The sequence below is a fragment of the Oenanthe melanoleuca genome, chromosome 5, assembly GCF_029582105.1.
Source record: "Oenanthe melanoleuca isolate GR-GAL-2019-014 chromosome 5, OMel1.0, whole genome shotgun sequence".
NCBI classification, from domain to species: Eukaryota; Metazoa; Chordata; class Aves; order Passeriformes; family Muscicapidae; genus Oenanthe; species Oenanthe melanoleuca.
Window position 1 is genome coordinate 17,802,441 of NC_079339.1, and position 19,781 is coordinate 17,822,221.

At 51.5% G+C, this 19,781-nt stretch overlaps 1 protein-coding gene across 4 annotated transcripts; it reads right to left on the minus strand.

Annotated features, from left to right (window-relative positions):
- Positions 1 to 997: 997 nt before the first annotated feature.
- RASSF7 (Ras association domain family member 7) lies at positions 998 to 17,696 on the minus strand. 4 transcript variants are annotated; one of them, XM_056493293.1, is made up of 6 exons: positions 17,539 to 17,696; positions 5,348 to 5,501; positions 4,293 to 5,197; positions 3,080 to 3,248; positions 2,348 to 2,458; positions 998 to 1,637 (listed from the first exon to the last, which is right to left on the minus strand). In XM_056493293.1, exons 2-6 carry the CDS (start codon positions 5,448 to 5,450, stop codon positions 1,606 to 1,608), a joined length of 1,320 nt encoding a protein of 439 aa, XP_056349268.1. In that variant the 5' UTR covers positions 5,451 to 5,501; positions 17,539 to 17,696; the 3' UTR covers positions 998 to 1,605. The 4 variants fall into 4 exon arrangements, with proteins under 4 accessions (XP_056349268.1, XP_056349267.1, XP_056349266.1 ...); XM_056493292.1 differs by lacking the exon at positions 17,539 to 17,696 and adding an exon at positions 16,707 to 16,818; XM_056493291.1 differs by lacking the exon at positions 17,539 to 17,696 and adding an exon at positions 7,179 to 7,281.
- Positions 17,697 to 19,781: the final 2,085 nt, after the last annotated feature.

The window sequence follows — 19,781 nt, forward strand, 5'->3', positions numbered from 1 at the left end:
AAACACGTTTTTAACTAATTTTCCTTGAGACACATGATTTAAGGAGGAGGTAAGGAGGAGTTTGAAAAACAACCCGCCCAAAAAACCCCAAAAGCCCCAATTCAAAAAAGGCAACTTTGAAACTGCATCTCCCTACTGTGGCAGCTCTCCAGTCATAACCTAAGACACAGCAGTACCAGTGGATCTCCCAACAAAGCAAACTTGAATCCTTTAATATTACTTGATCAGCCTGCTGAGCTGTGGTAGCACCTTGAAAATCAGCTTTGAGAGGGGAAGGTGTCCCAAGGGACCAGAGCCCAGCAGAAGCTCAGGGGAGATGGTGATGGAGAGCAAGAGCTGACATTCCTGGCTGCTGTTATCCAGGTGCAGACAAAGGGGCTTGGAGGGAAACGGGAAATTTCCCTTTACCTGCTCCTATCTGCAGCCGAGCACCACCCCCTTTGCCTCCTGTCCTAAAATGCTCTGAGCTGCTGCTGTGCATTATTAAAATGTTGCCATGTTTCATCCCAGAGATGGCCACATCTCACCGGAGACAAGCTGCATCCCCTCATCTCCTGGTTGTAAAGCACTTCACTATTTAAAAAAAAAAAAAAAAAAAAAAAAAAAAGAGTGCTTTGCTCAAATCCTTTCCCAAAGATTCAAAGATTTATTGAAAAGGGGATCTGCGGCGCACAGGGTTTACATTCGCACGGGGGAAGCAGTTTTGCACTGAACGCTGTGCCCAAGTCACATTTTTCGCATACAACACGTTGAAAACAGGCTCAGGGATCTCCCAGACAAACTCATCCCCTCCCCAAACTGCTTTGGTTTTGCAGTTAAAATACGAGGCGACCCACCAGGACAGATGAACAGAATGGTAACTACTGGCCATCAAATTAAAGAAAAATAATAAAAATTTAAAAATATCAGGGAAATGTCACCAAGAGTATTTTGGTCCTGTTGCCCACTCACACCACCACTAGGGAAGGGCTCATTCTGCAATTTTTTACTTTAAAAAAAAGTTGAAAGATTAAATGAATTTAAGTAAAACAAGCTCCTGCTGTGTGCTTCCTTGAAGCATGGTCTGTGGCACCATGGAAAGTGGGTTTCTCCTACAGGTTTCTTATACATAAAAAAGAGGGGCCAGAAATTTAAAGCTGCTTTTGGGTCTCCCCTGCCATCAGTGAAGAGGCTGTTTGTTCTGGCCCCACTTGATGTGATGAGTTGCTGTAAAATCTGTTAACTTGCTCCATCAGGTGAGCCTCCATGCAGGTCTCCACTGCAGCTTCACTCCCCTAGTCAAAGGAACAAGGACTTCTCCAAATGCACGATGGTCTTTGGAGGAGGCTATGCAGAATGGGTGCACCGCTGTTTTCTGTTCAATATAGAAACTGCTTTAAAAAAAAATAGAAGGGAGTCGCTTTCATCCTCAGGGGACGAGGGTTGCTTTGTGTTGTCAGTCTCTAGTTTTACTTTACAGTCTGTAAAAATATTCTGTCTGGCCATACACATCCATTCACAATATAAAGCAGTAAAAAAAAATATAAAATATATATATATATATAATATGGTTTATTTATACAGTTACACTTTGAAGGCAATTGATCCTCCACTGCCTGGGCCCTTCTACCTCCAGATGCTTTGCCTGGTTGATACAACTGCAAGAGAAGAGAAAAAAAATCACCTGAGCAATTCCACCATGGTGGGTGAGCACTTGCAAAAAGGGGAGTGGAAAACAGGATGTATGTGAGCACAAAGCCTGGACCAGGAGATGGAAAGGCAGTTGCTGCAGTGTCCTGAAGGATGGGAGTGGATGTATTGGGCTGTGAGAAGAATGGCAGTAGGGCTTTGCTGAGGCAAATGTGGCATGGGTGGGAGCAGGATGCCCGGATGGAGGCAGCATCACCACAGCAGGTAGGTGTCTCTACCACAGCTCTCTTTTGCTGCACCCAAAAAACAGGCACAAGGTGACAAAAGAGTCATAGGAGGTAAAAGGGGTTTTGGGATAAACTGGCCACTAAGATGGAGCAAAACCAGCTCCTGTAAAAGACAGGAGACAAGTTCTCCCTATGCTAACTGAGCCAGGTCTTAACCCTGAGGGATACAGAGAGGCAGGAGAGGAAATGGGAACCATCCTCCACAGCTCCTGGCAGGGCAGCGAGCGTGTGAGCCCCTGGCAGCAGAGCAGAGGCTGCCGGAGTGTGAGCTTTGCGCTTCCTAATGGCATCTATAAATAGCTCTGGCCTCCCACCACCAGCACACGCTTGCTCTCTGCAGCCCATTTTGGGCAGCAAAAGCCTCTCCCCTCTTCCCACCCATCCTCAGTAGACCAGCTCACGTTCTCAGGGCCCTGCTGGGACATACACACCCTCGGGGTTTAGGCTGGACACCAGGGGCTCCGGCAGGGTCCTGGGATGGCCGAGGAGCTGCTTGCTGCTGACCTGGGCAGGCAAGTCAGTAACAGTGGTGGGAGAAAAACCTGCAGGGTGGGGAAAAACACCCAGCTGAAGCAGGGCTCGAGCCTCCCATGCTCGCTGGGCACAGCCGCTGCAGTGCCGCAGGGCAGGAACATCACCCACTCCGGATGCTCCGGAGGAGAAAGGACCAGGTCCCTTTCCCGGAGACCCCCTCGCCACCTCCTCATGCCTGTGAGGATGCAGGCAAGGCCCTGGGCACCACCCTTCCCTCACCAAGCACAGAAAGGCTGTTTGTGGCCAGAGCATGTCCCCACCAGCCCACAGCCCCCGGGACTGGTGCTGGCCTTCAGCCACCTGCCTTTTGCTGCAGCCGCTGTGGTGACATGAGCAAGGCTGCACAGGAAAGCTCCCTGCAGCCACCTCGGCCCCAAAAGCAGCAATGCAGGAACCAACTCCTGTGCATGTCTACAAGCAGCCCCCAGGCTTCAACAGGGAGGAGGAAGGAGCCCCGGGAATGACAAACCACTGAAAGCCCCTGGAGTGGCGGGTGACTGCCATGCCAGCACACAAACCCCCACCTGCCTAAGCTCAGGGCCCAGGGGAGAGCTGTGGGGCTGACCCCGGAGGAGGCAGGCAGCGGGCAGGGAGCAGCCCCCTGGCCGAGCCAGCAGCAGCGTGCTGACCTCCGTTTCTCCGGTAGGCTGGCAGCTCGCACGGGCTCAGCTCCGGCTGGGCGTCCTCCTCGGGCCTGGCCTGCAGGACGGTCACCGTGGCCCCCGTCTGCTGGATAAACTGCTGCAGATTACACTGCCTCAGCTCCTTATTTAACTCCTCCAGCTCTTGGGTCTGAGCCTGCAAAACACACACCGAGGGGGGACACGGTGAGCCACATGCTTCCCCCATGCCCCAAGCCAGCTGGCAATCATCATCCCCTGGGGCTGCTCCCCACTGGGGCTCACCCTGCCAGGGCCAGCAGAGGGGATCTCAGGGCTACTGTGGCTCAGCTGCCCCTCTCTGAGGGCCTGCAGCAAGGAGGTGCCCAGGCAATGGGGACGAGGAAGGTGCTAGTTTGGGAAGAGCCCTGCTTTGCTGCATCTCCACAAGAGGGTGCGAGCAGCCATCAAACGGCGGCGCTGGGAGATGCCAAATGCAAATGAGCTGCTCAATGAAAGATGCTGAAAGCATGGACAGTCTGGGGAAGGCCTGGCTGGATAAAAGCTTCCTCATTCTGCTCCACCAAAGGAAATATGGTGGGTGGAAGGCAGGAGTCACGCAGCCCCTTGACCCCTGATGCTGGGAGGCTGCAACAGGCAAGCAGTGGAGCATCACAGCTCAACCCCAGAGCTGCCATCCCCACACTGCACAGCCCCCCCACCATGAGCAGTGGGGTATCACAGCTCATCCCCAGAGCTGCCATCTCCACACTGCATAGAGCCTCACCATGAGCTCAAGCCCTGCACGGTCAAAAGACCTCGTGTACAGGCACCATAGGGACCTGTGCTATCCCCCTTTGTGACTCCTTCATCCAAGACAACATCGACCCTTGTGCCAATGCCACCAACCCCACATGTGAACCACTTGCTCCAGCACCATAGTCTGTGCTGGAGCAGGGTGATGCTGTGCTCCCATTGCACCAGTCAGGAAGAACATTAGCCCAGATGTAGCTTGCACACAGAGCAATAGGTGTGGGACCCTGTGCCAGTGGGGCAAGAGTGGTGGTGTCCCTCAGTCAGTGATCAGTGCTGCTGAGAGCTGTGCACCCAGCCCCAAGTTCACTGGGCAGCTGGAGTAACCAAGCCCAGTCAACCCATTGGTCCAATGTGTCTGGAAAGCTGCTCCCAGCCCCCGCTGAAGGTCTTACTTATGCATGGGATGGCTCAACCCAGTCCTATCTACCTGCAGGTTCTTTTCAGCTTCCTCCAGGGCCTTCTCCACACTGGCCAGGTTGCTCTCCAGTTGGGTGCCTTGCTTGACCTTGGCCTCCAGGTCCCTTTTCATTTTGGTGGCCATGTCCTCCAGCTCTATGGGGCTGGGCATAGAGATCTCCTTCCCCCTCTTGGCCCTCTCGGCCATCTCCCACTGGATCTCCTCCTGCAGGGCTTCAGTCCGGACACTGAGCTCATAGATCCTCTGGGTGTACTCCTCCAGGCTGGCCCGCAGGCTCCTGACCCGCTCCTGCCGCTCCCGCTCGCACTCCTTTTCCAGCCGGAGCTCACTCTGCCAAAACTCCTCCTCCCCCAGCTCCGTCTCGTTCCTCCGCACCAGTTGCTCCAGATACAGGATCTCGTTCTCCTGGCCGGCGAGCCGGCTGCGCTCCCAGAGCCGCAGGTCCATTTCCAGGGTGTCCCCGTGGGCCTCCAAGGAGTGCAGCTGCTCCTGCTGCTGCAGCACTCTCCTAAAAAGCTCCTCCTTGGAGGGCTGGATAACACCACCGCCCTCCAAGTCCAGCCCGTCCCGAGTCTGGTGCCTCCATCGGCTCACGGTGAACAGGTCGCCGGAGCCTGTAGGACCCAGGTTGAAGGTCATGGATTTTCTGGGCTCCCTGGAGCGGGGCCCGTCCATGGCGGCGAGCCTGGGCTTGATGGGCAGGCTGGCCCGGATGAACGTCCTCTCGGGAGCCTGGGGCGCGCCCTCGGAGGAGGGCCGCTCGGCCATGCTGGGGCCCGTGCGCCGCAGGACGAACTGCACGTCGTTGGCATACTGCCCGCACTTGGCCAGCGACTCCAGGGGACACTCCAGCGGCAGCAGCTGCCGCTCCTTCTCCCGCAGCTTCTGCACCAGCACGTAGCGGCCCGTCTGACCTGCCGGGAGGAGAGCGCGTCACACGGGAAAGCAGAGCCAGCAGGGCTGTGCTGGGGCTGCTGCATCCCCACCTCCGCCCACCCGCGGGCTCCTCTTCCCAGGAACAGCCTGCAGATGGGGCATCCCCCCAGCAGGTGGAGATGGCTCACCAATGGCCCGTGCTAGGGCGATGACCACTTCTTGGCACGTGGTTTGCTCGGACACTCCGCACACGACCCTCTGGATGCCATCCACCCAGACCTTCAGCTCCATCCCCACGGCTGCCGGGGCTCAGGTGCTCTGGGTCATTGCAGGACAGGCTGCCTGTGGGGAGAAAAGAAACCAGGTTTCCATCCCAAGCCACTAACAAGGAGTACAAGAGACTTTAAAAGCAGTGTCATTAAATCACCATCCCATGGGGTGAATCCCAGACCAAGAAGTTGTTTGCTGCTGGCCTCTGCACAGATTGCATGTTTGCTGATGTTATTAAACACTGATATTCATCTGCAAAAAAATATTTTTTTTCTCCTCATGTCTGGACAGTGGGTCTAAATCTTCCTGTGGTGGGAAATCATGGGGTTTGTGTGCCTGTGTGGTGCCCAAAAGATGCCCAGGTTATTTTTTTGAGAGCACAGACTTTTAATGGGTTTGCTGGACCTTCACTGCAATTTCTCTGAACATTTGACATTTGGGATTTTCTAAACAACATTGGAAAAGGCAGATGAACCGCTGGCTGCCCACTTTTCAATGATATAGAGGGAAGGTGCAGATTATGCACATTTTAATCTTTTCATATTTACATCCATCTCAATTTATCAGAGAGGGATTAAGAAATTAAAATAAAGCCTCTTTCTGAACAAAAGCATGACCAAAGGTAGGGTTTGGGAGCGATAGCCAGGCATAAACACCCATGACAAAGCCCAGATTCTGACTAACACCAGGGTCCAGCTCAACTCCCATCCAGTGGGTACTATTACCTTAAAACAACACCTGTTAGCCTAGGCACACCCAACTCCTGTCTCTTCCAGCAGCTCAGCAACTGCAACTATCATAAATTTAAAAAAATTAAGCACAAGCTATAAAGAACTCAAATATTTGATTTTACAGTGTTTTCAAACACTGTCCAAAGATGTATCTATTTTCCCTGCTTTAACACTGGCTTCAACAGTGCCAGTCATGTCTGAAAGCCCTGGATGGAGTAACATATAAGAAATTTTTGGGCCCTCTATCCAGCGGGTCACAAAGTGCTTTCCCAGCCCCACCTGGCTGGTGGCAGCCTCTCCCTCTGCTCCAGCTATCCCAAGTCAGCAGCCAGGCTGTGAGAAAGATTGACCTTAGGTTACACTTCACTTCTTCATTATTTTTTGTTGCCTACTTGAGTAATCAAAGGGAGGGCTTGAAGGGTCCTGTCTCTGGTGACGAGGAATTTTAATCACGGTGTGAGAAAGGCAAGGAGGAACCAGGGAAGACACGGCTGGGTGAGGACACTGCGCAGGTGCTGGGTCCTGCTGGTGCCACCTCCAAAACACAGCCTCACAAATACCTCAGCGCTGAGCTCATGTTTGCCTTGGCCGAGTGACCGGGGAAAACCGTGGGGCTGAAGGACACCTCAGCTTCAGCCCACCTCCCTCTAAGCCCCAAACCACCAAAACTTGCGAGACACAAATTCCAAGCTGCGTTTTGGCACCGCTCCCCAATCCTGTGTATTCAAGGCTGCCACTGTCCCCCGGCATGGAGCAAAGTCCAAGTGCCACTGCGGCACCACCCAAATCACCTGAAACCATTGCTGTTCACCACCCCCAAACCTCCCCCTCAGCAGCGCCCTAACACCAAAACTGGAGTGCCACACATCCCACAGAGCACTCCCTATCCCCCCCTCTCCCCTGGCAGTGACCAAGCTAGTCTTAAATCCAGCTTCTTGTGCCACCACCCAGTAAGGGGGCCAGGAGCTTAAGAATAAACAAGAAAAATAACCCAGCTTGTCACACCAAACAGTCTCACCTTGCTGGCAAAATCCAGTGGCTGCTGAGTGCTGTGGGCAGTGGGAGCAGGAGGGCTGCTGGCACACGGGTCCCGGGCACCTGTCTGGGTTCAAACCAGGCTCCAGCCTCTGGCCCCGCCTCTGCCAGCCTCCCAGGCAATCATTTACCAGCAGCCCAGCACGCTGCCAAAAAGCTGGGAGAGAGGCACACAGCTTTGCTCCTCATGTCAGAGAAACCCCCCCAAAAAGCAGCCAGGGCATAATGGCCACCACGTTCTCCAGCACCCAAAAATCCAATGATTCTTTGGCTACCTTAAAACCTTGCAAGCACAGGGGGTCCTATAATCTCTGGGGTTTTTTCTCCACTTGCTGCCAGATTCAGGATGTTATCTATCCCCTTGGACAAGGCTGGGGCTGCTCCCTTCTCTGCCTGCCCTCCCTCTGCCTTCTGGGGAGGATCAGCTTCCACTCAAAACCAGCCTGGCTGCCCCTCTTCCCCCAAATCCCTGGCTTCACAAGGGAGCTGACAGAATGAAGGCTCATCCTTATCTCAGGGGACCTGCAATGCTCTCCAAACCCCTCAGGTCCTGCTTGGGAGGGACATCACAGGCTGCACTCAGCATCTCATCCCCAATACTCCACCATGACAGCACCTGCCTAGTTAAAAAGAACCACCACCATGAAACCCCATTAGGCAATAAACCTAAAAACATTCACCTTGCCCCAAGCATCACCTTTGCTGTAAGCCACTCAGTACTTTACCATCACTCAAAACCACACCAGTCTCATTGCTTCACTTGCAATTAGACCCCTCCTAATGAGTTTCTCTGCTGACCCCTGCATTAATAGTGGGTGCCTTCGTTACACCACCAGGTAGAAGAAATAATGAGCTTTTCTTTGGGCAAGAATTACTTTGCTTGGGGAAGGGCAGCTTCTCAGCAGAAGGCAGGTTTCCAGCTGCCTTTATTTGTATTTGCCCCAGGAGGTTGCTTTGATCATGAACCAGAAGTGCAGGCAGCTGCCAGGCCCTGCCCCAAAACAGCACCAGGGAAGGCAGCAGGTGGCTGTGGGTACCACGACACATGATGGCTGCTCCCAAAGGCCACTCATTTTTCTCTTACCCCTCCCCACTATGGATTTCTAAATAATTTTCATTGGAAGCAGATTAACAAAATGACTAATTTTCTGTTCCCTTTCCCCATGTGATGGGTCCTAAAATTGAGGGTAGGGATGATTCATACCATTACTTCAACAGATTTCCTGACTGGAAGTCAGAATTTCAAATGCTGACACTAAAAAAAAATTTTTAAAAAATTAAAAATCTTAGATCTTGCAGTTTTATTTTGATTTCTGGCACTGCTGTCTCCCAGCCTCCCTGAAATTGTCTGGCTAAAGGAAGTGGAGATGAAGGAGTATTTCTGCACGTGCAGGAGGATGCACATCTTGCTCCTGCAAACTGCCATCCTGATGGCTGCTGGGATTTACAAGGACCTGAAATAATATAAAATTGGCCAGTCACCTTCCTCACAGAAGTAAGGACCACTCCTGATTTGCAGGGTCACCTGCAGTGTCTCCTACAGGGTCGCTCAGAATCTGAGACAGCAACTTCCAGCCAAGGACTGCAAGCACTTTGAAAGAGTCTTTCTACTATATTTTGCCACACAGAGGAATAATAATAGTAATAAAAAAATCTGGTTTTCTCCCATTTTGCAACCAACAGCAAGGCCTGCTGCAACTCAAATACCAAAGCACCCCAAACATCTCTACCACAGCTCCTAGAAAGGACCATCTGGGGCCAGCACGAAGGTTTGGAGATGGGCAACCCGCCAGCACAAAGGTTTCGCCCATTTTTGCAGGTTCACTCACCTCCCTCCCTATGTCCACCCCCTGGCAGGGAGCTGGGTACAGGGCCAGGTGGCAGGAGAGCAGTGCCACAGGGAAGGCTTCCAAGAAAGCCTAATTAAAAGTGAAAGGAATCCAGGAGACCAGCCTTTCGTGTCAGGGTTTGGGCTCAGAGTAGGGTCATAAAGACTCACAGTTAATCAACTGCATTAGTACTTGAGAGTAGGCTGTGATGAGCCAGCCATCCATGAAGCACCAAGGTGTCCATAGGGACCAGCAGCTTTGCATCCCTTTGGATGCAGTCCAGGAAAATGCTGGGGTGCTCTCAGTTGTTTTATTTCTACTTTGAACCTGACCCTCTGGCTCCTCTCCCACCCAGTGCCAGGGGGATGGATGCTCATCCCAGCCAGACACACCAATAAAAAACCCCAACCCAATACATGAGTAAGCAGCAAGTGGGGAGGGAGGGGTGGCCCTGTGCTGCTATCTTCCATGCTGGGGCTGGCTCTGACTCACTGCCCTGGATCAACTGCTGACACATCCAGCAGCTATTTCATACTTCCTCAAGTCTCTCCCTGCTCCAGCACCAGCTCCTGCACCAAAGGGAAGAGATGGTACTTGCCCACCTGCTGAAACCTCTGGTGGGGCAGAAGCCTCCTTATTACTCTGGTGACCAACAGAGGAGATCTATAAATACTGAGGCTGCCTGACAGCACTTGCAGTAGGCTGGAGGGGATGGGACACAGTCCAGGTTTCCCTCCGGACCACAAACTGTGCCCTCCTGCCTTGGGACCCTTTTTTGGAGTGACACCACCTGCCCTTGGCTGAGCTGTCACTGGGACTGGGCAGTTCTGCTGGGAATTCCATGCCATGTCCATCCCAGGACAAAGGCAATGCCGTGATCAGGGCTGGCTGCTGGCCAGTCCAACACTGAGCACTGATCAGCTGTGGCAAGGTTTGATGCTGTGGCACATCCCAGGCTGGCAGCTCCCTTGCTGGGCAGAGATGACCATTCACATCTCTGAACAAGCTGTTTGTGCAGCAGTCTGCCAATCACCCATGGTCACTGCCACCACACCTGGGAGCACCAGGCAAAGCCCCAGCATGACCTTTCCACCATTCCAGCTTGTCCTGAGGATCCTGAAGGAACACATCCCCTGGCCTGGCAAGGCAGGCAAGAAGTCACCTGCCAAGGACAGCAGTGTCCTGTCCTACAGTGCAGGGGCCATCAGGGTGGGACACTCGCACAGAGCTCCAAACTGGAGCAGCAAATGGGTGACTTCATCCCAGCACAAAGAGTTGACAGGGGTTAAACAAGCTCAAGAGGTGACAAACGAGTCCTACCAGAGTGGTCACAGCCCAGAGAGGCAGCTCTTCACCCTTCCACCGTCACAGGGAGGGTGTGCAAGTACTTCTCAGCCCCAGGCCTAAGGAAGGCACCAGCTCTTACTCAAGGCAGCCACAAGTACCCAAGGAGCAAGGAAGCAGCATGTGGGGCTCTAATTCACACCCAAGCAGCTTACTTAGGAGTGGTCATAATAGCACCATATCCTCAGTTCACCCATCATCCCCCATCCAGCTCCCTACTCGGACATGTTATGCCTGACAGAAAGCCCTAAAAATTGGCAAAGTACCAAAACCAGTAATTTAACCTGAAGGTGCACTTTAACCAGAGATGTGTGGATCTCACACACCCCGCCAAGGTGCTTGCCTTTCAACAGCAAGCAGCTTCTTCTGGGGCATCCTACAGTGCATAATGCACACTTGGCATCAGCAGAAGTTACATCCATATTTCAAGGGCTTTCTGCACTAAAGGAGATCAAAGGAAAACTATGTCCTGTGGCATTTGCATACTTTAGAGCTAAAGCATGAATTGAGCCAGAAATCACAGACCACCACCAAAATCCTCTGGCAATCCAAGGGGGTAAATGTACCACACAAAGATCTTGCAACCTTGCAGGAACTGCCCAAAGAGACATATTTCTGGAGAGCCATAAGCACCACACCAGCAACCCGCCTTAAGAGAAAAACAGAGGCTTAGGGATTTTCTGCTCCACTTCCTCCCAAAAACTACAGACCCATGCAAACATGCCTGGGGAGGCTGGCCAATGTTGAGCAGGGCAGGAAGAATCAGGGACAAATCCTGCCCAGGGCTGAGATGCAGAATGGGGACAGTCCTCAAGGTGATGGCCTTTGGCAGGGATTTAGGGGAGGGAGGCTCACATCATGACTGGTGTCAGAGACACTCACTCACTCCATGCCACCCTCACCTGCCAGGATTTCTGGTTTTTAACCCAAGCTTTTGGGTTACAGCATCAGACCCACACAGAAACAGAAGAAACAGAAACAGCATTGTGAAGAAGCTGGGAAACATTTTCTCCCTCTTAGACAAGATTAAGATTTGTGGCCATGGCAGGTCAGCACCGAGAGTCATAGGAAAACATCAAGAATCACAGCCAGTGACATTTTAGGGATTATTGCTAGTCAGTCCACCCCACAGATGAGCCACCAACCAAAAGCTCATTATAAATTAAAAGCAGCAGAAACACCCTCCTGCCCCTGCTGCACACACTCAGATTACAGTGTTTCAGCCTGGAAGCGGAAGGATCATCTTTCACATCTCCACGCATCGTGTTTCACCTTGCAGCACTAATGGCTACTGTCCATGGGGGAGAGCTGGCAGGGCTGGCTAGCAAAGTCTGCCCTAAACACCAAGGTTTGCAAGGGAACCATTACCATCACCCCCAGCCCCACTTGTGAAGAGTGACTTCATGAAAGCAGCTGGAAGTAAATCCATAGATTCTTCCCAATGGGGAGAAGCAAAACTAGCAAGAGTGTGTAGATTAGAGGAGAAAGAGGAAAGGCTTTTGCATTGCCATGCTCCTTTCTTCTTGTGCAATTGAGTGCACGCTGATGCCACATCCAGGATAGATCTAGCTTTGCCCCAGTACAGGGGCAAGACTAGGTCTAGGCATCTTGAGGCTCTAGGCTGATCTAGATCAGGTTCATCATCTTTAGGGGATGACTCACAATCCTGCTCCTAAGACAAGCTCTGAGGGGTATTTGCCAACACATCCACACAAACATAACCATGGCACTCATATGCCAGCAGGTCCAGAATCCCTGCTGTGTTAATCTTCCACAGCAGTCATCAGTGAAAGCACGATGCAATTTGTGAGCATTTCCCTGTTATTACACACTGTCCATTCCCCATGTCAGAACACAGCTTGTGTCTCTCACCATGCAGAACACAGGAGGAATCTTGAGAGGCAAGAGCCTGCTCAAGCCTTGGAAATACTCCTCCCCAGCCAAAGAAGAGAACTTCCATTCCCCCGCACCTTCAAGGGTGAGACCAAAACAGGGAAAACCCAGGAAATGAGGTCTCTCCCTCCAGAAGAGCCAGATAGGACCCTTAAAGTGCAGCTTCCATGAGATACCTGCCCAGTCAAGCCCAGAGGATGAGATGAGCCTTGACCACCTATAATGCAAGAAGAGACACACACACTCCCTGTCTCCTGTCAAATTAATCAAGATTTTCATCCCCATAGGATTACAGGAAAATTCAGGTTCTGCAGCTGCAAGTAGGACCAGGTCATAAAAAACACCAAATGACCTACAAATACTGTCCCTCCAACCTGCCTTACAGCCTCCTTTAGAAGTGCTGGTGTCAGCCATCAGCAATTCTCTTTCCATTCCAATTCTCCTCCTACAGGAGAGGGTAATTAACAAACTAGCAAATGCACAACCAGGGATAAACCTTCCAGATTTTATTCTCCATTTCCAGAATAACTTGCAGTTTCCTACCCTGCTTCAGAAAGCAGCCACCTGTCAAGGACACACTGCTGAGTGTCCAGAGGAGAGGACGCACAGATGAACATGCAGGTGCATGCTGCCATGGATATTTATTTATAACTTTTTAGGATTAAAAAGGATTTTAATGACCCTTTGTAGATAGCTGAATAGGCTCCCTTTTCTCACATGCTCAGACACAAAGACAAATAAACAATGAATCCTGGCTGAAACCTTTGATAAGACCCTTGGGTATTTTAGAAGTCTGCTTTCACACTACCTGGCACATGACTAATTAGGTAGAGGTGGTATCAATCACTGCCTGAACCCACCCAGAGACAATGAGCTCTTTAAAGCAGTAAAATCATGGCATATCTCTGGAGAGGCAAGTGCATCTGGCACATCCATCCAGGGCTACAAATCACAGTTCTACAAGTGATGGAAATCACGGCTGCATGACCGTGCAACTCTAATCCCCCAGCAAAGGGCTCCATCTCCTGCTCCATACATAGATCCAGCACTTAATGACACCTGAAGGACCAAAATGGGATAGGAACTTGTGCTGGGGACTCGGCCAGCACTCCTGCCTGCATACAGTGGGAGACTCAGTAAAAATACATTGTTTCTTCTGGAGCATTTAGGTGCTTAATCCTCACAGCTAATGCACAAATACCTACATTTGAAATTCATTGCCCAACTTCTTTGTACTCCCAGCAAGTCATTAAAAAAAGCCAAATGAATTCAAAGAGGACAATGCCAAATCCAACGTCTCAGCCTAGGCAATCCTCAAACCGCATTAAGACACTCCAAAAAACACTTGAGGAGGAGTTTTGAGAGACAGCTAGTCCTCAGCATGCAGCATCTCAAAGATTCAAGGCCACGTTTCTAGCACCTCCACTTCTGGGTCCCAATGATGCTTCTCTTCCACAGCGGAGAGCAAATGTCCTTTTCCAACATATGGTGCTGAGTTTGTAAGATTTTCAAAAGACTAGAAAGAGCAATAGAAAAGGTATTTAAGAAAAAACAAAACACAAAAACACTCAAAAAAGTACAGAAATCCTTCATACACAAACATCTATGCAGACACAGCTTTTCTTCCCCACTGATGGCGGACAAGTGGGAATACCTTGAATCATGTATGATATTGTAGAACCTTGTGCCAAGGCTGGGTTAGCCCTGGGAAAGCCTTGCAGAGCCACTCCTTTGGGATGGGAACCCGAGGACGTGACAAGCTGCCCTGAGAAAGTCCCATCCCAGAGGAATCAGAGGAAGAGGAAGGAGAGATGACCTCAGAGCAAGCCTGGGAAACACCTAACTTTCTACAGGCACAAACCACCAGCAAAGACCTGGACATACTGGTCAAGAGAACAGGGAGACCACGAGCTGCTTTCTGACAATTAAGCTGTTCCTCAGAGAAGAGTGTGTGTGTATTTGTGGGGCAGGAACCAGCCAGCAGCAATCACAAAATGCAAAGAGGTGCACCCAGCATTCTCAGTGCAGGTATGTTTGGCTCTTAGCAGAATGGAGTGCTGACACCTCCAAACATTGCCAGAGCTGGGAAAAGAAAATAAAAATTGGCAAGTGAAAACAGCAACCACAAAGCCTCCAAAACAACCAACACAACCCATCTTTATTCTTATCTAGAGACGCCTGTGTTGTTTATCCAACCTGCTGCACACCACCAGCTGCCTCAGGCAGGCATCCAGAGGGAGAGACCAGCTCCCTGCTGCACACTCACGTTTCCTGGGGAAAGCAATGTTCACAGCAGGAATCATTAAAACAGCAAGAGCCCTACAAGTGCTCTCCCTGTCAGACAGCTTCACAACACCATCTAGGTGCCAGTGATTTACCTGGGCTGGCAGGAATAACAAGGAGCAAAGGGGAGGCTGCCACTCACAGGGCTTCTCTGTCAACACAGCAAATCTCCTGTAGGATGCTCTAGGTGTCTCCTGTCCTAGGCAGCCCCTGCTGTGCTCAGGAGCACAATGGGTCTAACACCACATGGACATCCATGGGAGGCTCTGGACCCCAAAGGGCTGTTGAGAGCACTGTGACATTCCACTGTCATGCAGGAGGCACCTGAAGGGACACAGGAAGGACTGAGCATGAGGTTCCAGAGATGAAGAGCTCCAGCAGGTTCTGTGTGCTGCAGAAGGGCTAGGAAGTAGCAGCAAAGGAAGCAGCAGCAGAAGAAGACTTCATGGCTCAATTGCCCTGAAGTTTCCACCTCTGTGTTTGGTTAAAAAGTGTAATGTCAGGTTTGGTTTCAGGTTATTTCCCCCCATGCCCTCCCCCTCCTTTTCTTTTTCCTTGTTAGTTAAAGCAACAAGTTATTCTAGATGACTAGCCTGGGGCAGCTGGAAGCACCCCAACCCTCAAGAAAGTGCTGGCTCCAGCCCACAAAAAGCCAGATAATCAGCTGCTTTTAGGAGCTCCTGAACTTGGCATCTGAAAAATGGAAGGACATAAAAATGTTAGCAATCCTTCACAACAACAGGATTCTGTTAAAAACCTTCAGTGGAGCCACGCTTAAGCTTTGATTTGAATACATAGGTTTACAAGGGCATAGACAAGTTGGGACAGATGGAAGAACATCCTTTAAAAAGATGCCCTTGAAAACAATGCATACACACAAAGCTGACACTTAAAGTGTCCCTCATGCCTTTGTTTAATCTTGGGCACAGAGCAACCCATTGTCAAACAGCACCTGGATTTCTCCCCAGCTCACCACAGCACCCAACCTCACATGACTCCAGAAAACACTCTGCTCTGAATCCTTGGCACACACATCACTGCCTCCTAGCCAGGAAGGATTAACTCTTTGTCTGGAATGGGTCCCAAAGCATTCCCTCCCCAGCACATGGAGAAACAACAGACCAACAGAACATGGGTGTAGGTCAATTCTGAACCACCACTGGAGGTTTTTCCTATAGAAGATGACATAGGGAAGACAGGACAGAGAGAGATGATGAAAAACATGGAAGGGAAGGATCAGTGTGGACCATGCAGATGCACTCAAGCAATATTTCCCTGCTGCACCTGGTGACAGTGAAGGCAACCACAGGACACATCTCCACTATGGAGGTGGACAACACACACATTGCCAGATTATTGCTCGGGCCTGCCTCTTTAAGACCTGGGTAAAACTAATTTCCATGTCCCTCTCACACTCATTTGCAAGGAGTTTTTTATATTTTACAGCAACTGACATGCCCTTGCTAGGAAATAGTGCAGGATCCTGGCAGCCCTTGTGCTCAATGCTGAGTGCTGGGCATCCACAGGTGCTGCAAGCAGCTCTCCCTGGACTCACAGCTTTGTATGACATGGTGGAAGAAAGGTTTCAGGAAGATGTGAGCAGCTCCTGATTTCCATGCCATTTCTTTCAAGAGGGCATGGGGAAGAGATATGCTGAGAGGAGTCCAGGCACAGTGCTCAGGCTCTCCCCCAGCAGATAACTGGGATGTGGGAGGATTCCTGGCATTCCAACAGCACCAACAGAAGGTAAGAACATCCCCCCTTCCCCACAGCCCCTTTCTGAGAAGGCACCACCAGCACTGCCTGATAAGGAAAACAAGCAGCGTTGGGAAAACGCTTCCCACTCCTACCCACGGCAGATACAGAGTGTGCTCACGGTTTGCTCTCCTCTCCATAAGAGGGGCTGCAATTCCTGCCTCGTGAGGAGTACAGCTGTCCCTGAGGTGAGCTGACAGGTGTGTGCAGCACCGCTGCCCCGTTCCGGCAGTCGTGCTCCCACCGTCACAGCGGAGCTCCGGCAGTCGTGCTCCCACACGCTCCGGGGCCGGTGCCTGCCCGGCAAGTCCCGGCACAGCACGGTGCCGGCATCCCGGGCAGCTGGCCCCGGCTCACGGCCAGCAGCAGCCAAAGCCCCCGTCTCGCCTCTTTCCACCCTTTCTCACCCGTTTTCGCCTAATTTCTCCTGAAATCTGCCACCCCAAGGGGAGGTGCCATGGGCTGCGCCTGAGGCAGCCGCTCTAGTGAGAGGTGCACGGCTCTGACCCTTTCTTCTGTACCATACCCTTGAACCCGCGTTTGGGTTTTTAACCTGCAATTACAAAGCGCTGTTGCAGGGCAGGGAAAAAAAGCAGGAGAGGAGTTGGGTGTCCCGTCCCCCCGCCCCTCCTCCCCGCAGCAGGCCACAAGTGGAGTTACGAAACAACCTGCCAACCTACCGGCAGAGTTCACGGAAGGCATCAGAAGTATGCGGCTGGAGCCTGGCTCTTATCGAGGAATTTAACCCCTCTCCTCGGGGAGACGGAGACGTCTCTGAAGGGAGAAAGGACGGGCGGCTCTGCCGCACGGATGCGAGGGGAGGAGGCGCCTGGCACGGGCAGCCGAGACCCCCGGACAGCGATCGCCGCTCGGAGCGCCTCGGGCAGGGGGAGGCAGAGCCACCGCCGCTCCACCGACCGGGACACGGCCGGGGCCGCACTGGCAGGTGCCAGCGGGGCTCGGGCTCTCGCCAGCCCGGGCTGTCCCTGCGGGATCCGCGGCTCCTGCGGCGCCCTGCCCCAAGCCAGCTGCTCGCCGCCCCTGCCCCACTTTACAGCCCCGGTGGGCCCTGCCCGCAGGGACGACTCTCTCCGCGGACCCCGGGGCAGCAGCCCCCTGCTCGGGGCGGTACCGGCGGTACCGGCCCAGCTGCGGCACGGCAGGGCCGCGCCCGGTGCTGCAGAGCACCGGCAGCCGCTGCCCGGGAGGCCCGGCCCGGCCGCTCCCGTGCGCACTCACCTGCCGCCGGCCCGGCCACGGCAGCGCTGCTCCGGCTCCAGCGCTGACTCCAGCTCCAGCTCCAGCTCCAGCTCCAGCTCCTCTGCTGGGGGCGGCGGCCGCTCCGCTCCGCTCCCAGCGCTCCGCAGCGCGGAGCCGCGCCGGCCCCAGCCCCGCCCTCCGCGCCCCGCCCCGCCAGGTGAGCGCCGCCCCCGCCAGGTGAGCCCCGCCCCAAGCACCAAACTCCCCCGCAGCACCTCCGCTGCTAAAAAAAAAAAAAAAGAAAAAAAAAAAAGAAGTCTGAAATTCTCCTTAAAAAAAAAAAAAAAAGCTTTAAATTCTCCTTTCAAAAACTCCCCCCAGCGACCTTAAATTCTTCTCTTTTAGAAAAAGTCATAAAACCTCTAAAAAAGTAATAAATTAAAATTCTCCTTTTAAAATAAAGTCTTACATTCTCCTGTTTGTTTGTTTATAAAATAACTCATAAATTCCACCTTTTCTCCCTAAACTCTTAAACTCTCCAATAAAAATAATATTAAAAAAAAAAACTTTGAAAAAGTATTGAATTCTCCTTTTATTTAAAAAGGCTATTAACTTATCTTAAAAAAAAAAAATCTGAAAACACTATCATGTTTTTTAAAAGAAGACTTAAAAACTCCTTTCCTAAAAATAAACCAAGCAAAACCACCCTGTACTTCCCTATCTCTGGCTCCTGGCTCTGTGGGGACCATATGAGCAGCTCTTTCCTGCCTGGAAGTGCTCTGTCTGTCTGACAGCAGGTCCCTGAGTAGAACAGAGAAAACAAGCCCTTTTCAGAGAGGAAGAGCTTGGCCTGGTGCATGAGCAGGGTGCAGCCCTCCAGCCCTGTGCCCTTCAGCCAGCTGGGGGCTCAGAACGCCCTAAAACCGCAGAAGATGATGGCAGGGAAACAGGTTGAGCCGGTTTTGGAAGAAGCAGGTGTCTGCTGCCATGCTGGAGGCTTTGGAAACTTCTCACCTCCTCCCTCTGTCAGCTTTTCCCATCCTAACTCTCAAAAAACTCGCCTGAAAGCTCTCCCCACCCTGCATGCCAATGTCCTTCCTTCATGGCCCTCCAAGCAATGGGGATGGCTGTGATGGCATCAGCATCCCATCCTCGAGGTGTCTGCTGGTGAAGATGCTCCAGCAAGGCCTGTGCTGGCACAACCCCAGTGCCAGATGCACAGTTACCTTTTTATTTCTTTACCCAGAATTTCTGGTGAAATGTCCTACTACTCACAAGAAAGGATAACCCACCCATCAGACTCTGGATCCTGAGGTGTCTGCCCCCAAACAGATCTCAGGTTTGCTGCTCCACCACAAAATGTGTGCTAATTCCAAATTATGGTCAGAAAAAATCCCCATCTCATGTGGGCCTTATGATATCCTTGTCTAAGGTTTATGATATCTTTAAGTACTCCCTTCTCTACATGGAAGCTGCTGGGATTAGGAGGTGATGCAACACACAAGTCCATAGCTGTCACTCGGCAGCTTTAATTGGGTTTTTAAATGAAGTTTTCTGTTGTTCTGACATATTCCTCATAATTACGTTCTCCTAAAATCAGATAGTACATCTGGCACTCTGTAACACAGGCCATGCCCTGGGGACCTTACAGCACAGGAGGAACAAAGATCTATAAAAGAAAACAACAAAGGCTGTTCTCAGGAGATACATATCTTATTTAATAGGTTGGATACTCTTCTGAGATCCCAATCGGACACACAAGCTGAGCAGAGGTTCATTTGCCACTAGCAAGGATGGTTGCCTTTCTTTTAAGAAAAAGATTTTGAGTTTTAAATCTTTCTACCTTTAGCAGGTTGTAAAAACATTGGATGTCTCTTTTCACTTGTAAAATTATTACTGTGAAAAATAAATAAACTAACTCTGACTCACATATCTGCATGATCCCTTGCTTCCTCACCCTAGGAAGAGTTCTCCACACCTTCCATCAACTAAGATGGATAAAAGTGTCCAATATAGAATTTCACACTGGTGAGCTTTTCCAGACTGGCTCATGGACCATGTTCTCCAGCCATAGCTCTGTCTCAGCCCACCTTCAGATTTATTTTTAAAGCTCCTGTGATGTTGAGGCCATATTCAGGAACTGACCAGGAACAGTGACTGAGTTGATTTCTGGGTTTGTGACACTGGTTCCTTGCTAGATTTTCTACAGGTGTACCTTAGAGTTTTGAAAAGCCATGTCCTCACTGTACAGTGAGCAGCCAGGCTGCTTTAGGGAGGAGAAC

Bases quoted from the DNA above. Each gene is read 5' to 3' on its own strand.
- RASSF7 (XM_056493293.1), bottom strand. From the start codon at position 5,450: ATGGAGCTGAAGGTCTGGGTGGATGGCATCCAGAGGGTCGTGTGCGGA. The intron at 3,249-4,292 runs GTAGATAGGACT...TGTGTTTTGCAG, and splicing joins AAGCTGAAAAGAACCTGCAG to GCTCAGACCCAAGAGCTGGA. The intron at 2,459-3,079 runs GTCAGCACGCTG...CCCACCCTGCAG, and splicing joins AGCCTACCGGAGAAACGGAG to GTTTTTCTCCCACCACTGTT.